Source organism: Spea bombifrons, chromosome 5 (assembly GCF_027358695.1).
Source record: "Spea bombifrons isolate aSpeBom1 chromosome 5, aSpeBom1.2.pri, whole genome shotgun sequence".
NCBI classification, from domain to species: domain Eukaryota; kingdom Metazoa; phylum Chordata; class Amphibia; order Anura; family Pelobatidae; genus Spea; species Spea bombifrons.
The window spans coordinates 19,566,480-19,585,618 of NC_071091.1; the positions used below are offsets into that span (position 1 = coordinate 19,566,480).

At 35.9% G+C, this 19,139-nt stretch overlaps 1 protein-coding gene across 1 annotated transcript in view; it reads right to left on the reverse strand.

The window, feature by feature from the left end:
* DGKB (diacylglycerol kinase beta) overlaps positions 1 to 19,139 on the reverse strand; it is a 208,115-nt gene that overhangs the window by 146,436 nt on the left and 42,540 nt on the right. The window contains exons 2-6 of the mRNA XM_053466113.1: positions 14,561 to 14,793; positions 6,297 to 6,373; positions 4,732 to 4,752; positions 3,727 to 3,880; positions 2,489 to 2,632 (exon numbers count right to left, since the gene is read on the reverse strand). Of these exons, the coding sequence (XP_053322088.1) occupies positions 2,489 to 2,632; positions 3,727 to 3,880; positions 4,732 to 4,752; positions 6,297 to 6,373; positions 14,561 to 14,639 (475 nt within the window). The 5' untranslated portion in view covers positions 14,640 to 14,793. The remainder of the gene's footprint in view (positions 1 to 2,488; positions 2,633 to 3,726; positions 3,881 to 4,731; positions 4,753 to 6,296; positions 6,374 to 14,560; positions 14,794 to 19,139) is intronic.

Here is a 19,139-nt window from a genome sequence, read left to right on the forward strand (position 1 = left end):
TCTACATGTGTCTTACATGAACGGTTGTGTAATATCATCACGACACCCCCCCCCCCGTGCCTATATCCCGGAAAATATACATTGCTTAACTTTATTTGGACATCCATTGAAGAGGAAGGAGCAGAGAAGTGACAGGTTCATGCACAATGTATTAACTACTCATTCTACAGGGTGGATAAAAAGAAATCAACGGTCTTTTGCTTCTCTATTGTGAAGCTGTACACTGGCTCTCTATCATCTCAAGGCTAATGACGCTTTACTGAAAGGGTGGTAGATAAATGGATCAGATGTTTTCCTAATCCTTATACTAATATGCAAAGATCTCCACAATACTGCTTCCCCATACATTTTGGCCCTCATAACAAAATACTCCCATACTTGATCTATACACTCTTTTTCATATATCCCTTTTTCACGCCTACAAGACTTAAGTTGTGCTGACCCAGTACTCTGGAACTCACTTCCACCTAATCTCCAGCTTTCAATCTCCCTCTCAATATTCAAGAAAAAACTCACTTTTTCAGTTAAGTGTACTATCTATTCAAGTAGAATCTATCTCTCACTCATACAACTACCTCATTCATCTAAGATACTATAGCTTGCTTTTTCTCTATATGTTTTCCTACACCCCATTCCCTTTGGATTGTAAATTTACAAAAAGGGCCCACTTTATGTAATGCAACAGTTCATCTTAGTCTTATCATCTTAATATTAATAATGAGAATTCCCTACTGGGGGTAACAGGAATAAGAAGAAGGAAGGGCATATAAAAAATCATAAAGGTTTTGCCTCAATATTTCTACAATTGCTTCCCTGCACAAAAATGGTTTGTCAATATAATTATAAAAATGCAAATCTCACCTTCCCCATTTTAATGCTCGACACTTTAGTTCATTGAGTGCAAATAAATTCATTATACAAAAAACCATCTTAGCACTTTAAGACATGCTTAATCAAGTAGTTTCCCAAAGTAGCAAGCTGGATATTAATGAACTAATTAAGCTACTTTGGGGTAATTGAGGATTCCAGTTTTAACATCACAGACATCTTATTTCAGTATTTCAGTAAAAAGGTTCATGCAATTTCAATATAAATAGTTTATAATAATTCATTGAATATATTAGAATAATTTACAATCAAGTTTAAAAATAAGAAACTAAAAGTAGCACTAAACCTGTCTCTGCTCTGTATCCAATCAGCATGTACATTATTTTGGCTGCTCAGGGGAAAAAGACCTTTTAAAACTTTGCACTAGAATGTATATTATAAATAAACCCCAAAGTCTCTTATTTTGCGTTATGGGGTTTCAAGAATAATTGGTGAGCATTTATTCCTTTTAATTGTTCTGGGAGGATGAAATGCTTCTTATGATTGTTGACTGCATTAAGTTGAATGTCTTCTGACAGTTATGTATTTTATTGAAAAGAAGCTAGTAATGACTCACTGATCTATATGTGTTGGAAAGAATGACATCAATTGATCTGGAGTCACTTGCGCAAATATTTAATAATAAGCCGTGACCTATGAACGTCTAAACAAAAACTTCCATTATAAAGAATTGATGTGATTACTTAAGCCATGCAGCCGATAGCATTTTGATTCAATAAAAAATATCTGAGAAGTATGCTTTGGAAACATGATTGTGCTGAATTGTTTTTATATAAAAATTAATATACAGAAAGGTCTGTGCCCAGCCTCAAATTTCACTTTGGCCATCTAGATTGCATGTCATTAGAGTATGACACAAATATTTAAACAAGTTGTCATTTTGTTCTGGTAAACCAGGTTTTCAGGCTGCAAGTCTGTATGAATCCACAAGCAAAGGTTAATTATAAATGTTTTATGCCATTAATGCCAGGGGTCCACTGGTATAGATTTAACATGAACTATATCCTTTAAATCTGTGGCAATGTTATGTAAATGTTAACATAATTTTATGTCATGAGAAATATTATACAGTTTTGTTACTTAAAATGCAACTAGATGTTACAAATTCCAAAATGTATACCACCACCCCACCAAGTACTACACAAATGCTACCTAAAGCAGGAGTGTGGAACTCATGCCGTTATATGAAAACACTTTCTTGAACATCAGTGCTTTAATCTAGTTAAACCTATTTAACCGCAGCTCAAGATTGAGCTGGACTATCCAAAAAACCTGGCCTGTTGGTAGCCTCCAGGTCAACAAGTTTTACATCCCTATATAATATTTCATAGTTACACGTAAGTAACAGCAGGTGGCAGCAGAATGCAACCGGAGACCTGCAGGCTGAATATTCTTCCTACTATCCTATACGACATGTATCGACTATCCTATACGACATGTACCTTGCATGGGGTGGAAATAAATACGAGATTATTCATCTTTTCATACAGAACATCAGAAAACAATAAAAATGGTAGTCATGGGTTCATCACAACTGCCTATCCCATAAAAATAACACGGTACATATCGTTTGTTAGTATTATTAACATTATATGCATACATTCAAGTTTATCTTCTGGCCTTCCTCTTTCAAGTAGAGATAAATAGCAAACAATATCTTTAAGCTGAATTACTTCTGGAGGTCTCAGAGACACAGGAGAAGATGATCTTGACGAACTATTACTTCTGTAATTCATTCTAAGACCTAGAGGAAACAAAAGCAATTTTATTATTATGAAAAACAGTATATTTTTGATAAATTTGTGTATTTGTGAGTGTGTAAGTATGAGCATGTCTTCTAGCATGAGTGTGTAAGTGTGTGTAAACACCTTTCACATACACACACATACAGCCACACTACCATCAGATACTTACACATACATACAAATCCACAAACCAACCCACACACTCTAATACCATACACTTACACATACATACATACTCTCGCTGATCATCCATGCAGTTCACGTACTTCCCAATCTCTCTTTTACATTTTTAGCTCTAAGATTTGTTAAGGAGAGCTACAGGTTTATTTGAGCTGTGGTATATATACATATATACATATATAGGGGGCAAAATACAAGTTAGACAGAGGATGAAACATGTAAAAGACAGAGAAGAAAATAAAAGAAAAAGAGGAAAGAAGATAAAAAACAAGAAAAGCATGTCAGCAAGTGAGGTTAAAAAAAGAGATAGGAGAAAAGAACTTGACAAAGAGTGAGGAATAATTAGAACAGAAAAAAGAGTGCAAGAGGCAGGAAGCAGAGACGAATTGGGAAAAAGAGCTTGCTCCTCTATATAAATTTAGGACCCAAAGCTTCTTTTGTATTATATGAAGCACTTTTTAAAATTTAGGCACATGTTAGATGATTTATGGAGGATTGTATAGTATGTTAGAAGAGAAGATGGGTAGCCATTGCATTACACAATAAATCATGACCCTTGTGTAAACCGTGGACAGTAAAGGACACACTGATGTATTACAAAATGACTGGCTTTTGTACTGGAGCCTGATATCATGCAGAAATCATATGAATATATGCATGTGTGTCAAAAACCGTAATATATAAATAAAATGAAATATTTTTTTACAATACAGACACATTACGTTGAATTGAAATAGTTGTCAATAATGTAAGCTAACTTATAAATGTAGACATGCAGTCTTATAAATACATCTAGCAAAGATGAAGCTGTTCTTCAGAGAAATATATTTCTTCTTTAAGTAAAAACTGAAGAAGGTGTACGAGAAAAATGCTCAGGTTCTGTCTTATAATTTTAAATACCGGTTTTACTTACCTCCAGAGAGCAGCTGGGTTCTACTCTGGAGTGATGGGCTGGGATTTTGGAATCTGTTACTGAAAGACATAAACAGATGTCTGCAGAAATCATCTGGTAACTCGGCCTCCAGAAAAGTTTTCATAAATAGCTGGAAACCTTCGAAGTCAATTGTCTGAGTTAAACAAAAAAAAAATGTTAGGATTAGTAAAGCAAAATGAATATTTACTGCAATTCTATGTGGTAAATGTTCTCATTAATGGGATAAAAACATGGATGCACCATAGAATTTTAGAGCCTCACGGGATAGTTTTATAATCATTAGGTATGTTTCCTATGCATCTTTCTTTGGTCCCATTAAGCAGTTTTATATTTCATGCAAAACAATATTTTGTAGAGATTTGCAAAGTCTCTTGAGAGTCAAAAGTTATTTACAAAATATAAAATCCAACATAATTTTCCGGTGTCATATTCTTTGTGTCATACGTTGGGTTAGCTTTAAAACACTGTGTTTAGGTCAGAATGAATACTATTAAAATATACAAGTTTAGTTTCTTCTTATTATTTATTTAATGCCATCAGATTCTGCAGCATGGCTTTTCCCTATCAGAAAACTACTTCTTTTCTGTATGAAATCTATGTCCCATGCTTTTTTGTCTTTTTTTTTATGAAACATGTGTATTGTTAATGTTAGCACCAAAAGTAACAGCACTCCTTCATCATTAGTCCATGATTACATTGTTTTGGGAATTAACAAAATGGTGGTCAGGTTAATGCTGAACTGCATATACATTTCCTTATAGTTAATTAAAGACCAGAAGAAATTGAAATGCCCTATTAATAAATAGTTTTAATTGGTTGATCAGCGCAATCTCCAAAATGTTCAAATTTTAACAGCTGTGAGAGAAAAAATACAAAAGCTTCACAGAATAAGATTATAACCACACAATGGTAATTGACATGCATTTTAACAAAAGGTCACAAGTGAATACAAATATCTATATATACATATATTGGAATACATACTTGCTTTAGAATGTCTTGCTTCTGATTACCACAAAAGAAAAAAAAAGAGAAACAGTTAATTGGAGTTGCCAAATTTCTCGATACAAAATTATTAACATGGAGGCTTTTAGATGTACATTATGCATTATGCATTATGTACATTGTGTGCTTATGTTATATGTCTATACCCCATTCTTTATGACCCCAACAACAGAAACAAGCAGCCATAAAAGGACAAACAAAGAGTAGAACAGCAGTTCCTCCCAACATTTCAGATGTTCAACCAGTCACTCAATCTATTGGAGGGCCTCTGAGAGCTCAGATAAGAGTTATACACAAAAAAAGTATTTTGGGTAAAGAAAGAAGAATTCTAAGTGTGTAACATGCACCATATTTAATGTCCTACTTATCGAGGTAACAGTATGAGGGCAACATAACCACATGTCCTGCAAATAATCACAAAAAACAACAGACAATACTAAAATACAGCTAAAAAATAACAAATCTAAAGAAACAGGGAAGAAGGAATTTCAACACCTACCCTAACTTTTCAGCTGTCTCTGAATACATGACTCTTTCCTACCCACATTAAGAGTATTCTTTTAGTTCAGTCAATTATTCAGTTAATTAAGTCTTTAAATGCACTTAATTTATATATACTGCACTTAAGCGTAGATGCTTTTGATGTATAGACAGGAATAAGGCACAATTCCTTGTGAGAACTGTGAGATTATTAGATATCAAAACATATAATTGAGGTTGTTTCGGTCAATCGCACAAAGAGACCTCCGTCTGGCATAGTCATCTTTGATTGTGTTACTACTTCGAGCATTTCTGCAAAAGGCCGATGTACAATAATATAAAAACCTAGATCTAGGGATGTGGCTTGTGCTCCAAGTATGACAGCGCCTTTGATATGAGAAAATGAAAAAAGTGCTAAACTAATATTTTTATTTTTAGTTTTATGTGTGTGTTTGATCACGGGAAGTAGGAGAAAAGCTGTCAACAACTACATGAAAGCAGTGTCATGGTGCTTGGAGTGAAGAAAGCCTGCAGATATAATAAAGATTACAAGAAAAGGGAAAATTGCACAGCTCGGTGCAGCTAAAACAGATTACTTGACAACAACACTGCAATGCAATTTCTTTCATTAAAGCACAGTAAGGTTTATTTTATAGAAAGCGCTGAATATCTTTATGTTGTTTCTTTGTTAAAATGTATTGCTGCTATTTTGTAATCGTTAAACCTAAAGTTAATAGATTCTGTCATTATTAAAGGTTTAATATTTCTATTTTATATAAAATTAGCCTACATATCACAAAGGCTCCACACGTCCTTAATAGGAGGACTACCGGAATATGACATCATAACCCAGCAGTATGGATGGCGGCTGTGCAAGGGGCTGGGGATGCTGCCCTGGATCCGCATTATCCCAGCAACACTATTTTTGTTACCTGGAAGGAAAACCTGACTATTAAAGACTATTAAAAAAAAATATTTAACAGAAAACATACACTACAACTACAACTTATTTCTCTGCTGTTTAATGAATTCATGTCTCCTGTATTTTAAGTACAAAAACATACCTCTTCAGGATTATACTTTGCCAGAACCCCATTGCCATGGAACTCCTCCAAGACATCTTTAACCTTTTTGGTTGAATCTTGAATTAAAACAAATACAGGTTTAAGCACATTTGAATATATTTACCAAAAAAACACCAAACACTACTAAGAACAGTGACACAAACATAACACACACTGCATACGTTATGGCAATAAATCTAAAATATCTCAAGACACCGATATCATACAAAAAGGAATACCACAGCTTATGGATTTTTAACATTAAATACACATTTATTTTTCTTTTAAACACAGCATATGCCTGAAATTACAAATACACTTTTAATTAGCGCTTCCAGCTATTTTTTTAAAGTAAATTTACTTCTGAGTATTAGGAGTTACATGTTAAAGCACTATAAAAAGCATCAAATGCATGTCTTACACACACATACAACACAATATTTAAGGTATTTGAACTGGGACATGGGTGTGATTATAGGCAGGCAGGGGTGGTTGTATAACCAGGGTCCGGATCATCTACCTTAGCCATCACCAGCCAAACACTGACATATGACATCGTATCCTGGCTTGACTACATCATGATTTGCGAGGAGGCCACATAAGAGCTGTGATTAAAGTTTGTGCAGCAGCAATACCAATTGCCAAAAAAATCCAACCTAGAGCCATTTGTTGATACAGTTTCGATGTAAATAAGAACCCAACTTCTCAGTGGCTTGAAAAATGCTTGCAAAACTATGTCTACCATGGACATATCCAATAAAAAAAAGAAATATAATAATAAAAAATAACTAGACGGCAAATGGAACATTTGCAGACTTTATATAAACATTTGATATAATGATTTTTTTTACTGGATTTACTAAAGCGATCCATCAACTTTTCTATTTCATTATCTGCTGGGACTTTCAGAAGAGATTAGTTTAGCCATTTTAATCAGATTTTAGTCATTTGGGACTTTGCATGAAGATCTGGAAATAGAACCTGCTTTAGTAACATGGACACTTTAAGTGGTGTATGTCTGATATCACCGTTATAATCTGGGGATTTTATTTGTGGTAATTGTGCTACGCTGAGGATTTCCCAAATACAGACTGTGATGTTATTCAGACTCAATATCCTTTCCTGAGAGTTTCTGAAAACCACAGATTTCAACAAATAATCCGGGCTGAATGATTTATTACTGAATGAATCAGAGCATTCTCAAATATTTATGAGGTTTCATGTTGGAAGGAGTTTGGAAGTTGTTTGTCTTTTCTTTCCATGGCCACGTAAACTATAGGACAAGTTAGAATAGCACTCTTGCCAACTTGAGGATTGTATTAAACTGCATATCAGTATCCTTTATTAAAGTAATAAGGATAAGGGTTGTAACTGAGTACAGCTAAGAGGAATTCCAGATTAATTTGTGTTTATAAAATGTATTTTGCACTAAACAAGAGAACATATAATATCATAGTATTATAAAACATCATGTAATATAACGGCATAGAACCACACGTCTTCTATGAGATGCTATATTTCTAAACCCAATAAGTAATCATATATGTGCAAATTTCAGAAATCAATATACTTTTAAAAAACTGATTATGGTTTCTAACCCAGAAATGATCAAGTATTGCTTACCCTCAAACAAACTTTCAAGTTGTTACTCAAGCTAAATTTGAACTGTAAAACTCAGCACAACTCACATGTCACATCTTGAAGAACAACTATCAATATTCACTATAGGATAAAAGTCTAGAAAATGGCAGGTAGACATTTTAATGCATTGTATTTGTTTACTCTTGAAAAGTAGGGGATGAGTAAAACTGGGCAGAATTGGGAATGTACGGCGTTCCACTGAAGTGCTCCTAAATGTATAGTAATTGGGGGAAAAATGGCATAGAAAATAGGTTTGTTGTCTCAAAATAATTTACCGATAAAAATGTATCACTGTTTTTAGCTCTTTTTTTCCAAGATTAAATCTAACCCAATATGATTTAAAACACAGATTTCCACTAGAGGGCAGTATTCCCTTTTTTTGAAAACATGAACCCTATAAACCTGAGCCATGCATTCATATCTAACCTGCTATTTAATAAAATATTGCACTACATTATGGATGAGTCAGGAAGCACACATTTTATTTTTAGTTTTTAATTTGGTCCATTTTTAGTGGTCTAACATGCTATAAGAGCAAAAACTAACATGATTAACACTTAATGGAAACAGGTAAACTACTGGCGTAGGAAATTTAGTTCTGTTTTTTCTTTAAACATACATGCATTCATAGTTCCCATCATTTAAAAAAAAATCCAGGGAAACTTTTGCAACACAGCTAGCAATTACTTACTTGAAAGGTTACCAAACCAACTGTCCCAAAGCTCCACCTACTTTAATCAACCCAAAATGTAGCATTTGGATTATATTACCAAATTGCATATCCTTGGTATGTGATAGATACATTTGCAGCACAACATCTGGAAGGACACAATTTTTTTTATTTAAACATTATACAAAATAGTATCCCTGGGTTAAATGTGTGTTAGAGTGAATCATTCTAATCCCTTTAGGCCTAAAACAGTAATAGTATGGATATAGACTGTAAAAATACACATACATACACTGTCCTTACAAATGAGAAAATGCCCATACACACATACATACACTTTCACGCTTGCACTTACACACAAACATACACGCTCACACTTGCCCTTTCAGCTACATACTTATTGGCCCTTACGTACACTTACTTAGCCTAACAGTTTCAAAATACAAACACTCTCCACTTTCTCATTACCCTTCCCCTATTTCTTTACCCCTCTTCTTTCTCTTTGTCTGTCCAGTGCTTTATCTATCTCTCTTACTATCTACCCCTTTTCTCCTCATCTCTTTTTTTCTCTTCCATTTCTCACTGTCTCTCTCCTTTCTCTTTATCTCTCCCCTTCTATTTGGCAGCTTCAACTGCATTTTACCCATTCATATTAATAATGATGTTCCATGCCGTCATGGTTTTTTGAGTGTCACCAGAATCAGGAATCTGCACTCACTCCCCACAGGAACTCAGGTGCTTAGCTGTGCCAGGAAGGGCCAGCTCTCCAGTAAATCAAAATAGAAAAAGGTTCCAGGCACTCAAGGTTCCATCAGGCAGATTTATTGAAAGAGACGAACAACAACGTTTCGACCTCACGATGAGGTCAACTTGATAAAGACCTCATCGTGAGGTCGAAACGTTGTTGTTCGTCTCTTTCAATAAATCTGCCTGATGGAACCCTTGAGTGCCTGGAGCCTTTTTCTGTCATGGTTTTTTGAGTCACATTTAAGGAGAAATTAAAATTAAAGGGAATATTTTTTTTAATATTTTTTGTTTTGGAGTGATGTATACAATGTTTGTATCTCACTTTATTCCAATAAACTTCATTTATCTGCAGACCTGGAGGCTGCCATTGTTGGCAGTTGTCGGATAATTAGGGTGAATTTCCCTGCTTAGACACCACAATGAACTGATACTTTATGGCAGTGAATAAACTTTCATTAGTCAGAGTGTCATGTTTGGGTGATTAAGATTGAACTTGCTTACCACAGACAGCATGACAAAGAGTGTTTATCTAATAGATTGGGCAAAGATAACAGAGACAGAACACGTACAAATGACATACAGCATACAGCTGTCTATTAACGCGAAATCAAGAACTGGTTTAATAAAGAATTTCAATGCTGGGGTAGTTGTCCCACTGGCCAAAATCACAATGTCGATGATGATTTGACCTCTGTGATGAACGAATCACAGAGGTCAGTGTTCCAGTGGCAATGAGATTTGTCTGCTGTTTCTCTCTCTTCCTGCATCATTGTGACCTTGAGTCAGAGACAGCCAGAGAGATCCATTTGTTTTCTTTATTGTTTTATTTTATTTTTAGATTGAGGATACAGTAGGGTTAATTGTTAGGGGGGAAACATGGAAACTAAACTCCACCTCATATTATATCTCACTGTTTAGAATTTTCTTTGTTTTGGGATTGTAGGGGAATTCATTGATTGTATGTTATCAGCCTTGCTAGGTGTGCATAATTTATTATAGGGAAACAAAAGTGAATAAGCAAACAAAAAATTAATACATGTCTGAACCCCTACATATGAATGGTTTAAAAACTACCTTTTGTTTAAATACTGACAATACATATTACTAATAATAATAATAGCCAGATAATAAATAAATATGGCTTTTGTCTTTTTGGCCAAATCTAATCTAATGATTTAAATAGATATATTATAAGCGGTAAGAGTACTAAAAAAGTACTATTTTACTTTTTACTACATCTGCAATGTTCACTTAGAGAACAAATTAAATATAATATATAAAGTGCTACTATATAAAAAAATCTAAGGATGAAGGCTACCAGGACAGATGTAACTCCAGTTTATGTTTAAAAACATAATACAAAAGCAAAAACAAATAGAGGTCGTTCTTATAGCATGACACATACACTATTTATAACCCAACATGCATACCTGGGGACTCACTGGAATTTGTCGAGAGGCTCAAAAATAGATAGGTAATTACTGGCCCTCTGGGTCATTTTAATCTCCAGATGGGAGCTATGTTGGACTATGTCCCTTCCCTTTACTGCCCATTTCAGGCCATTTGAATTTTCTTGGGGGGTTGTCCCTTTGTGAGTCGAATCCTGGCACCTTACTCAAACACACTCTCTTTATGAATCTCTTTTGAGGCCAAGTCCTGGGTCATTCCCAGATATTCTGAGAAGTCCCTTGCAAAAATTGCGGAGAATAAAAGTAGAAGAGGAAAGAGATTGTTGGCACAAGAAGCATGATATTAAACCAATTACAAGCCTTTCAAGATGAAAATAAACAAAAGACGTTTAAAATATTTTAATTCTATTAATTGACCTTGTATTGCTTACTAGAAAGACGTTATCTGGTTTATAGATCATAACATATTTCATATTGAGGGCATAATTAGAGCCCTTTGTTTTGTTTGTGATATTATTAAAATTAGTTCTCTAGCTGGACAGGAAGGAGCTGATGGCTCCTGAGCCACTAGTTGAATAATTAAAATGTTTTTTTTAATGTTCTTTACTGCCAGTGTTTGCAAGGTTTCATATCTGAACGTTTCTAACAATCATACTTATATAATCCCAGTTGCTATGGTAATTTGTTGTTGCAGGTTTGCATGTATACAGAAGTGGCACCTTTTGTATGTTGTCTCATATGTAGAGTCACTGACATTTGGTTTATGTACGCAATGTCTCTAAAATATGCTTCCTTATGGAATTTATGCATCAAATGCATAATTAAAACAATGGTAGTTCACAATATAAACTGGCTTCAAAGGCTTACTACATTAAGTGAGGTAATGTCTACAGAAAGATCAAATATTAATAAGCGAAAGATCATCTATTTTGTGTAGCATTTCTTACAATGTGATACACAAAAAAAAGAGCCCTATTTTTTCAGGAGCAGATGACTTCAATAGACTTCAGGGACTTCACTAGACCTCTGAAGGTGTGCTGTGGTATCTGGCACCAAGATGATAACAGCAGATCATTTAGGTCTTGTAAGTTGTGAGGTGGGGCCTTCATGGGTCCATCCTGGTGCCATGTGTTCTCCAGGTAACCGATGCACACATATATAGTCCTTCCTTGGACAACTTTTGGCACTGTGCACTGCAGACCAGGAACACCCCACAAGAGATGCAGTTTTGGAGATGCAGTTGTCTACCCATCACATTTTGGCCCTTGTCAGAGTCACTCAACTCAACTTTCTAATGCTGATTCTGAGACTCTATCCCCCTGTCCCAGGAAGCAGTGATTTTGTCCAGTGAGCTGGGGGTAGCAGTCCTGTCATTTGTCACTCCCAGTCTCACCAACTGTACTGTGGGTTGAGAGGTGACCCTCGCCGCCTGGCACACAGTACAGGGGCCAGAGAAGCCTGAAAGCATTAGTGAGGAACATGCAATGAGAGGAGGTAATCAGAAGAGAAGTGTGCCTTCTCTTGCGTTGTAGGGAGAGGGGGCAAAATTATATATTCCCTGTAACATTACCAAAGTGGGGCATTGGGAGAGGGGGTTCCTGCAGCTTGACTGTGGAGGTGAGAGGTTCCTGCTTTGTAAATATTAAATATTGGTGGGGTATGTTTATAGGTTTAAATTTCCATATAAATCACTCATGTTTCTTTTGCTACCTTTAACAACATTTAATCACCCATACCTGGGAACTCTCTAGGTTCCCAAGGGTCCCCAAGGGAATTTCCCTTGGTCTAAATGTCCGTGGTATGTGGCCATACAAACCCATTGCCCCTATAATGCCCAATCCATGCCTTTTTTTCTTACTTCACACTTAGTTTTTTAACACTAAAGACTTGCTGGGACTATGCCGGCGTTGCTTGCCATGTCTCTACAGAAAGGTAACTCCCAATGACAAAGAGAGCTCCAGGTAGCCTACTCTGGGAACTTCCTCGGTTAGGTTATCCCAGTTTTGCTGTTATCTGTTTATCGATAAATCTTAATTCGTATTATTGGATTATGCAGGATGAACTTCGAGCCATAAACATTCTAAAATTTTTAAAGCTTCATTTTTATTTTAAAATACTTCAAACACTTGAGGATTATGCCTAACAATTTTACAAGATCTCTTGTGATTTACAGTTTAGTTTTGAGATAATGTGAAGTCTTTTGATTTAAATTATTGTGACTCATTTATAATATATCTTGTCATAAAAAAGTATTACTCATCATTGCAGTTCATAACTCATCTTGGTTTCTCCTTGCATGGCTTTATTTCCTTTCAACAGAGTAAACATGAAAAGCAGGGCAAGCTGGCACCTCTTTGTACCTAATTTATTTGCACTACAGAGTTTCTTTATTTATTCTAATTTTCAAATGGGTCACTCTAGGTAACAAACTGGTTAATTTTAGGGGCATTCATTTATTTCCCTAACCAGTTAAGATATTCTTCTGTACTTTACAACATTAGGCTGACCATGTGTTCTGGATCCCCCTGGATGTAGTGTCCCTGAATGAGCTCTGTCAGTCTGCAGACTAAAGTGCACACATGGAGCTGTGCCAAGGTGAGAACACTGTGCGCTTTGAATAGCAGGGGCACATCGGGCAGGGAGAGCAAAACGAGTCTGCTGGCTAAGTCTCGTGGACCATGGCAGATATCTTAGGGCAGAAGTTGACTTGTGGTAACGGTGGCATTCTATGACAGCATTACGGTTAAAGTCACTGAGCTCTTCGCAGGGCCGGCCCTGCCATGGAGAAGAGGGGGGCAATTGCCCCAGGCGGCACTTTTGAAGAGGCACTTTGCCGCCCCAAGCGCTTTTTTTTAAGCGGAGGCTCTGCGAGCCCTCTAGCTCAGTCTTGGTGCACAGGCGGCACTATGTCTTGGGCCGGCCCTGGCTCTTCGGTACGATCCGTTCTACTGCCAATGTTTGTCTATGGATGTGGCATGCCTACATGCTTAATTGTATACACCCGTTAGCAATGGTTGTGGCTGAAACATATTTACGATAGTGATGCCACTATAAAGACCCCAAAGGGATCTTCAACGAAACAAAAGTTTACATGAAAAAAAGTGAAATAACTTAAAATATGTAAACAGTGAAAAAAGTTAACCAAACATATCATACCACTCTAACTATAAATATAAAATAAAAATCCCCTTTGCTGTTCCAACTCAAATATTTTAAAATGAATGCAAAAAAATGTATGCAGCAAGCCTGTAAACAGTAACACCTGTAAAACAGATGTATGTACAAATTCTTCACAAGACACCAGAATTTAGATCCTGGCAAAAATCTGACCCAGTTAATGTTCAACTCCGCAAATAACCTCTTCTCACCTTTTTTCATTTAGGTCTAGCTTGCCTTTTACACTCACTATTTCTTTACTCTCCATAAACATTTCTACACTTTCTCTTTCCTTCAATCCTTATCCCTTCCCTCTTCTTGTCAACCTTCATCTTCTTTCATGCTTTAAAACATATGCTTTCTCCCCCTGCCCCATTCACTCCCCTTTCCTCACTGGCGAGTTAACTTTCTTCTCTTTAACACTGATTTTAACCACTTCCATACTGTCTTGGTACTACCTATCCCTAAAAAGTATGTACACAATATATATATGTATATATATCATGTTATTTTATATACATATTGCATCTTGTGATATGTATATAACGCATTGCAATACACCCTAAAGGTAGTGTGTTTAATCATTTAAACACTGGAAATTAAGTATGAAGATTAAAATGTTCAAAGTAAATTATACTTACATTCTGCATACTTTTGAAGCTGAGAAAATTCTGCAGGGCTAAGATTGACCCATTTTTCTTGGTTAGTCATTATGGTCATAGAGATTCCAGTTACAGAGAGGACAAATGTGACACTTTGAAGACAGTAATAATTAAAATTATTTCCTTTCAATTCCCAAGAGTCTTCAGTCCAAAATGAAGGGATAATTAACGGAGATGAAATCCTCTATGAAGTCATTGTGTGTTTTAACATTCTGTAACAGATAGAAAATATAATGAAATATTTACAATCAGTCTGTCACAATGTAAGTCTCATTTACAATGCATTTCCTTTCAAACAGATTAGATTTAAGATATGCAGCTTTAGCTACAATAACCTCCAAAAAAACATTTATCTTTTTGGGCATACATTATATATTTGCCCATTTTAAAAATATAAAATGTGTTTCAAAACAAATATAATATCAATACATTCCATACAATCCATTCGTTAATGTGGATGAAATATAGTACACACTCAGTGAAAGACCACTATTAATTGTATTGAAAAATGTTTACTGCTTCATCAAGAAACTCCTTCACCTAGGGTAGGCAGTTAATCTGAAACTTACATATTTTTAAAAGCAAAGATATACAGTTATAAAAGGCATGTCTAGCTCTGTATTCCAGAGATTTGTATTCCCTCTACCTATGCTCATTAGCTGGCGAGGGTGCCATGCCAACATTCATTGTGGTTTTTCAGTTTATAACACCAAAACCTGGAGCACAAAATCACCAAGCATACAGCCTGTCTGGGAACAGGAGAAAAAAGAGATGTATATACTAGACAGGTGCAATTGGCCAAACACTTTTCAGACACATTTTTCAGTTTGTTTATGGCTCTTTCATGGCCAGGTGCACCCATTCACTCTCATTCACTTTCACTCGAATGATGGATGGAAATGTAAAGGTTTTTTGCTGAATTTACCAAAATTCAGTACATTTGCAATTTGTAAAAATCTGAATGCACAAGTCTAATATACAGTCTTGTGAAAAGGAAAGTAAATCCTCTTTGAATTTCTTAGTTTTACATATCAGGGCATACTAACAATCATCTGTTCCTTAGCAGGTCTAAAAATTAGGTAAATACAACCTCAGATGAACAACATATGACATTACACCGTGTCATATTTTGTAAATTAAAAATAAAGCCAACATGGAGAAGACATGCATGAAAAACTAAGTACAGGCTTACTGCTTCCATAAGAATTAAGATCCTAAGTAGCAGACAGGCGCTGCTAATCATTTGGCCTTAATTAATTGGTCATCAGCAAGTGTGACTCCCTCCTATAAAAGCCAACGTCTGAAACATTTAGGTGTGTGTATTAACACAATGCCAAGGAGGTAAGATTGGCAATGATCTTAGAGAAATGGCCCAGTCAAAGTCCAGACCTAAACTCGATTAAAATGCTGTGGCGAGACCTTGAGAGCTGTGTATAAACAAATTCCTGCAAACCTCAAAGAACTGAAGCAAAGTTGTAAAGAAGAGTGGGACAAACTCCCCCACAACAAAGTGAAAGACTGATAAAGTCATACAGAAAATGGTTATTGCTGCTAAAGGTGGTTCTACAAGCTATTAAATCTCAGTGTGTACTTAGTTTTTCACACATGGCTTCTCCATTTTGGCTTTATTTTTGTTGACTGAATCATTACTTGGTGTAATATGGCATGTGTTGTTGTTCATCTGATGTTGTATTTAACTAATTTTTAAACAGATGATATTTATTATGTCCTCATATGTAAAACCATGGAATTCAAAGAGGGTGCACTTTCGTTTTCACATAATATACTCAAGATAACTTAGTTTTGAACAGAACTGTTACTGCCTGGAGGCTGTTACTAAATTTTTGGCAATGGACAGGGGTCAGCATGGGCACCCTGACTGGTCTGCGCTACGTGTCAGATAGAAAGGTGTCAGAACTGTGTGTTCTGAAACCTTTCTATCAGAACTAGCATTAACGTTTCAGTTGTTGGATTTGTCAACACTGTCCAGCCCCACGTGCATCAATGAGCCATGGCCACCCCTGACCCTGCTCACTTTTGATAGGTACTGACCAGTGCTAGACTGAGAGCACCCACTGCAGTTTTGGAGATGCTCTGACCCAGTCGTCTAGCCGTTGTCAAAGTCACTCAGATCTTTGCGCTTGCCTATACACATCAACTTTGAGGACAAAATGTTCACTTGCTACCTTATCCCATCCACTGGGAGGTACCATGATAACAAGATTATCAGTGTTATTCACTACACCGGGGTATATCTTTGTGACACTGGTCTGATAAAAAATGCAAGTTTGTAGCAGTACACCGAACAAAAATAGTATGAGATGCTCACCAAGAAGAGACAGCCACTAGCCTGTGTCCCCACTTGGGAGCATCTCAAATTTTAGCTCTCTTGTGCCATTACAGAGGAAAAATCTCCATCTTCATATCAGTCTGATTCCGTACAAAAGGGCAGTCCAGAACTGAAATGTGAGGCAAATTTCCTCTGCACGAGGAAACCAACAATCTCTGACATATATTTATGTCTTCATTGTCCTCATCAGTGGGGTACTGTTGGTATTCCTCTAAGCACACAAGAGGTCATCTGGATTCACCTTTACACTTGGCACCAACACGAGACATATGTTGTAGCCTTCATAGTCATCATCTGTGCGGTCTGTACTCACCTGTACACTTGGAGTGGATCCCAAGTGCCCAAGTGATCCCTGAAGGGTGAAATAACACTCAGGAAGACATGAGATCAACCAAAAACAGACAGTTGTTAAAAAGACTGACCCAGTGTGTCCTTGCTCGGGATTGTTTTAAGTTTTGGCTCCTTTGTTCAATTACAAGAATAAATCTCTATCAGCATTCTGATCTGGTCTAAAACTGGTCTAGTCAAAGGCTTAAAGGTAATGTAACTTGACTGAGAGGGTAGTAGATAAATGGAACAGTCAACCACCAGAAGTGTTGGAGGATATACATAGATCTATCATCACAATGGGAACTAGACTTGTGCATTCGTCTTCGGGCGAACAAGAAAACGAGCACGAAGAGGCCGTTTTTTTGTTCGTTCCGAAGGAACGTAGAACAGAATACAGTGCCGGCAAACCGTAGGCGAAGACGAAGACTCACAATCACGAAGAATCGAAGATTCTTCGTGATCGTCTTCGTTTTTGCCGCGCAACCGCCAAAATTTCAAACAGGAGTGAGCTGATCCTCGTCTGTCCAATCAGCTCACTCTTGTGACGTAACGCTAAGGGTCTCGTCCAATGCCTGTGCTGCTGTTTTTTGAATTCTGAAGGCGCCTTTATAAGACCAGAGCTTGCCTGAGAGATCCATTCATTTTTCGCTGTGACTGCTTTGGCAACACTGCTGTGCTGCATCCGAGCGTTACAGAGAGAGATTGTTCTGTTCTGTGTGAGACTGGTAAGCCTTAGCCTGCCATTTCTCACTGTGTACTTCATCCTCACTTCAGTGCTACTTAATTAATATATTTAATAATAATTTGATTAATTTAATTTTTTTAAAATTAATTTGTCATCAACTTTAGTGTAAGTGCTGTTGAGTTGACAGTGCACCCAGTGCCTCAGTGGCACTGGGGTGCCCTTGCCCTGGGCTGGCACTAGTGCCTATTGCCTGTCCTGCTTAAATAAATTAAATAGAATTTATAAATTACAATTTAATAGAATCTATAATTTAATAGTTCATTATAATATTATATATATATATATATATTTGTCAGTCATATATATATATATACTATAGTATACTAGTGTAGAGTGTACTGTAGACATTCATCTACTAGTGTCTAATTTAAAATCAGTAATATTAATTAATATAATTAATAATTGAATTCATTATAAAATATATATATTTGTCAGTTATAGTTAGTAATAGTATACTAGTGTAGAGTGTACTGTAGACATTCAGAACATCTACTAGTGTCTAATCTAAAATCAGTAATATCAATAATTCTCTAATTCTTTCTTATCTTAATAGTTAATTAAATTAGCTATAAATAAAAGTAATAATATTAATTAATTACTACTAGCGTATAGTTCAGCTAATCTTATTAGTACTGGTGCTGCAGCTCTATAGTTTGTGCTTTGTTTTAGCAACAGTAAGAGACCAAGTCAATTTTTCTTAATTAATCTTTCATTTTATTTCATTTGTTTTGCTCACCTCAGTCCATCAGTGAAGTGAACTTGTTGGGCTAGTGAGTGCAGCCGCATAAGTGCTGTGTTTTTTTTTGATCAGCAAGCAGTGACGTTAACTGTTTTGCAAAGATTTTCTCATTTATTTTACATTTTATTTCAATTTTATTAAAAGTACCCTTAGTGTTTTGCTCACCTCAGTCCATCAGTGAAGTGAACTTGTTGGGCTAGTGAGTGCAGCAAGCAGTGAAGATAACTGTTTTGCTGTGACATTTTATTTTATTTCTAATTCTTTTCAAGAAAAATTGACTGTGACGAGCTGTACTAAGCAAAGCTTCAAGCTACTAGCTGTAGTACTAAAATAATTCTAATCTTCTTTAATCTTAATCTATAATATATTATAAATAATAATATTCTAATTCATA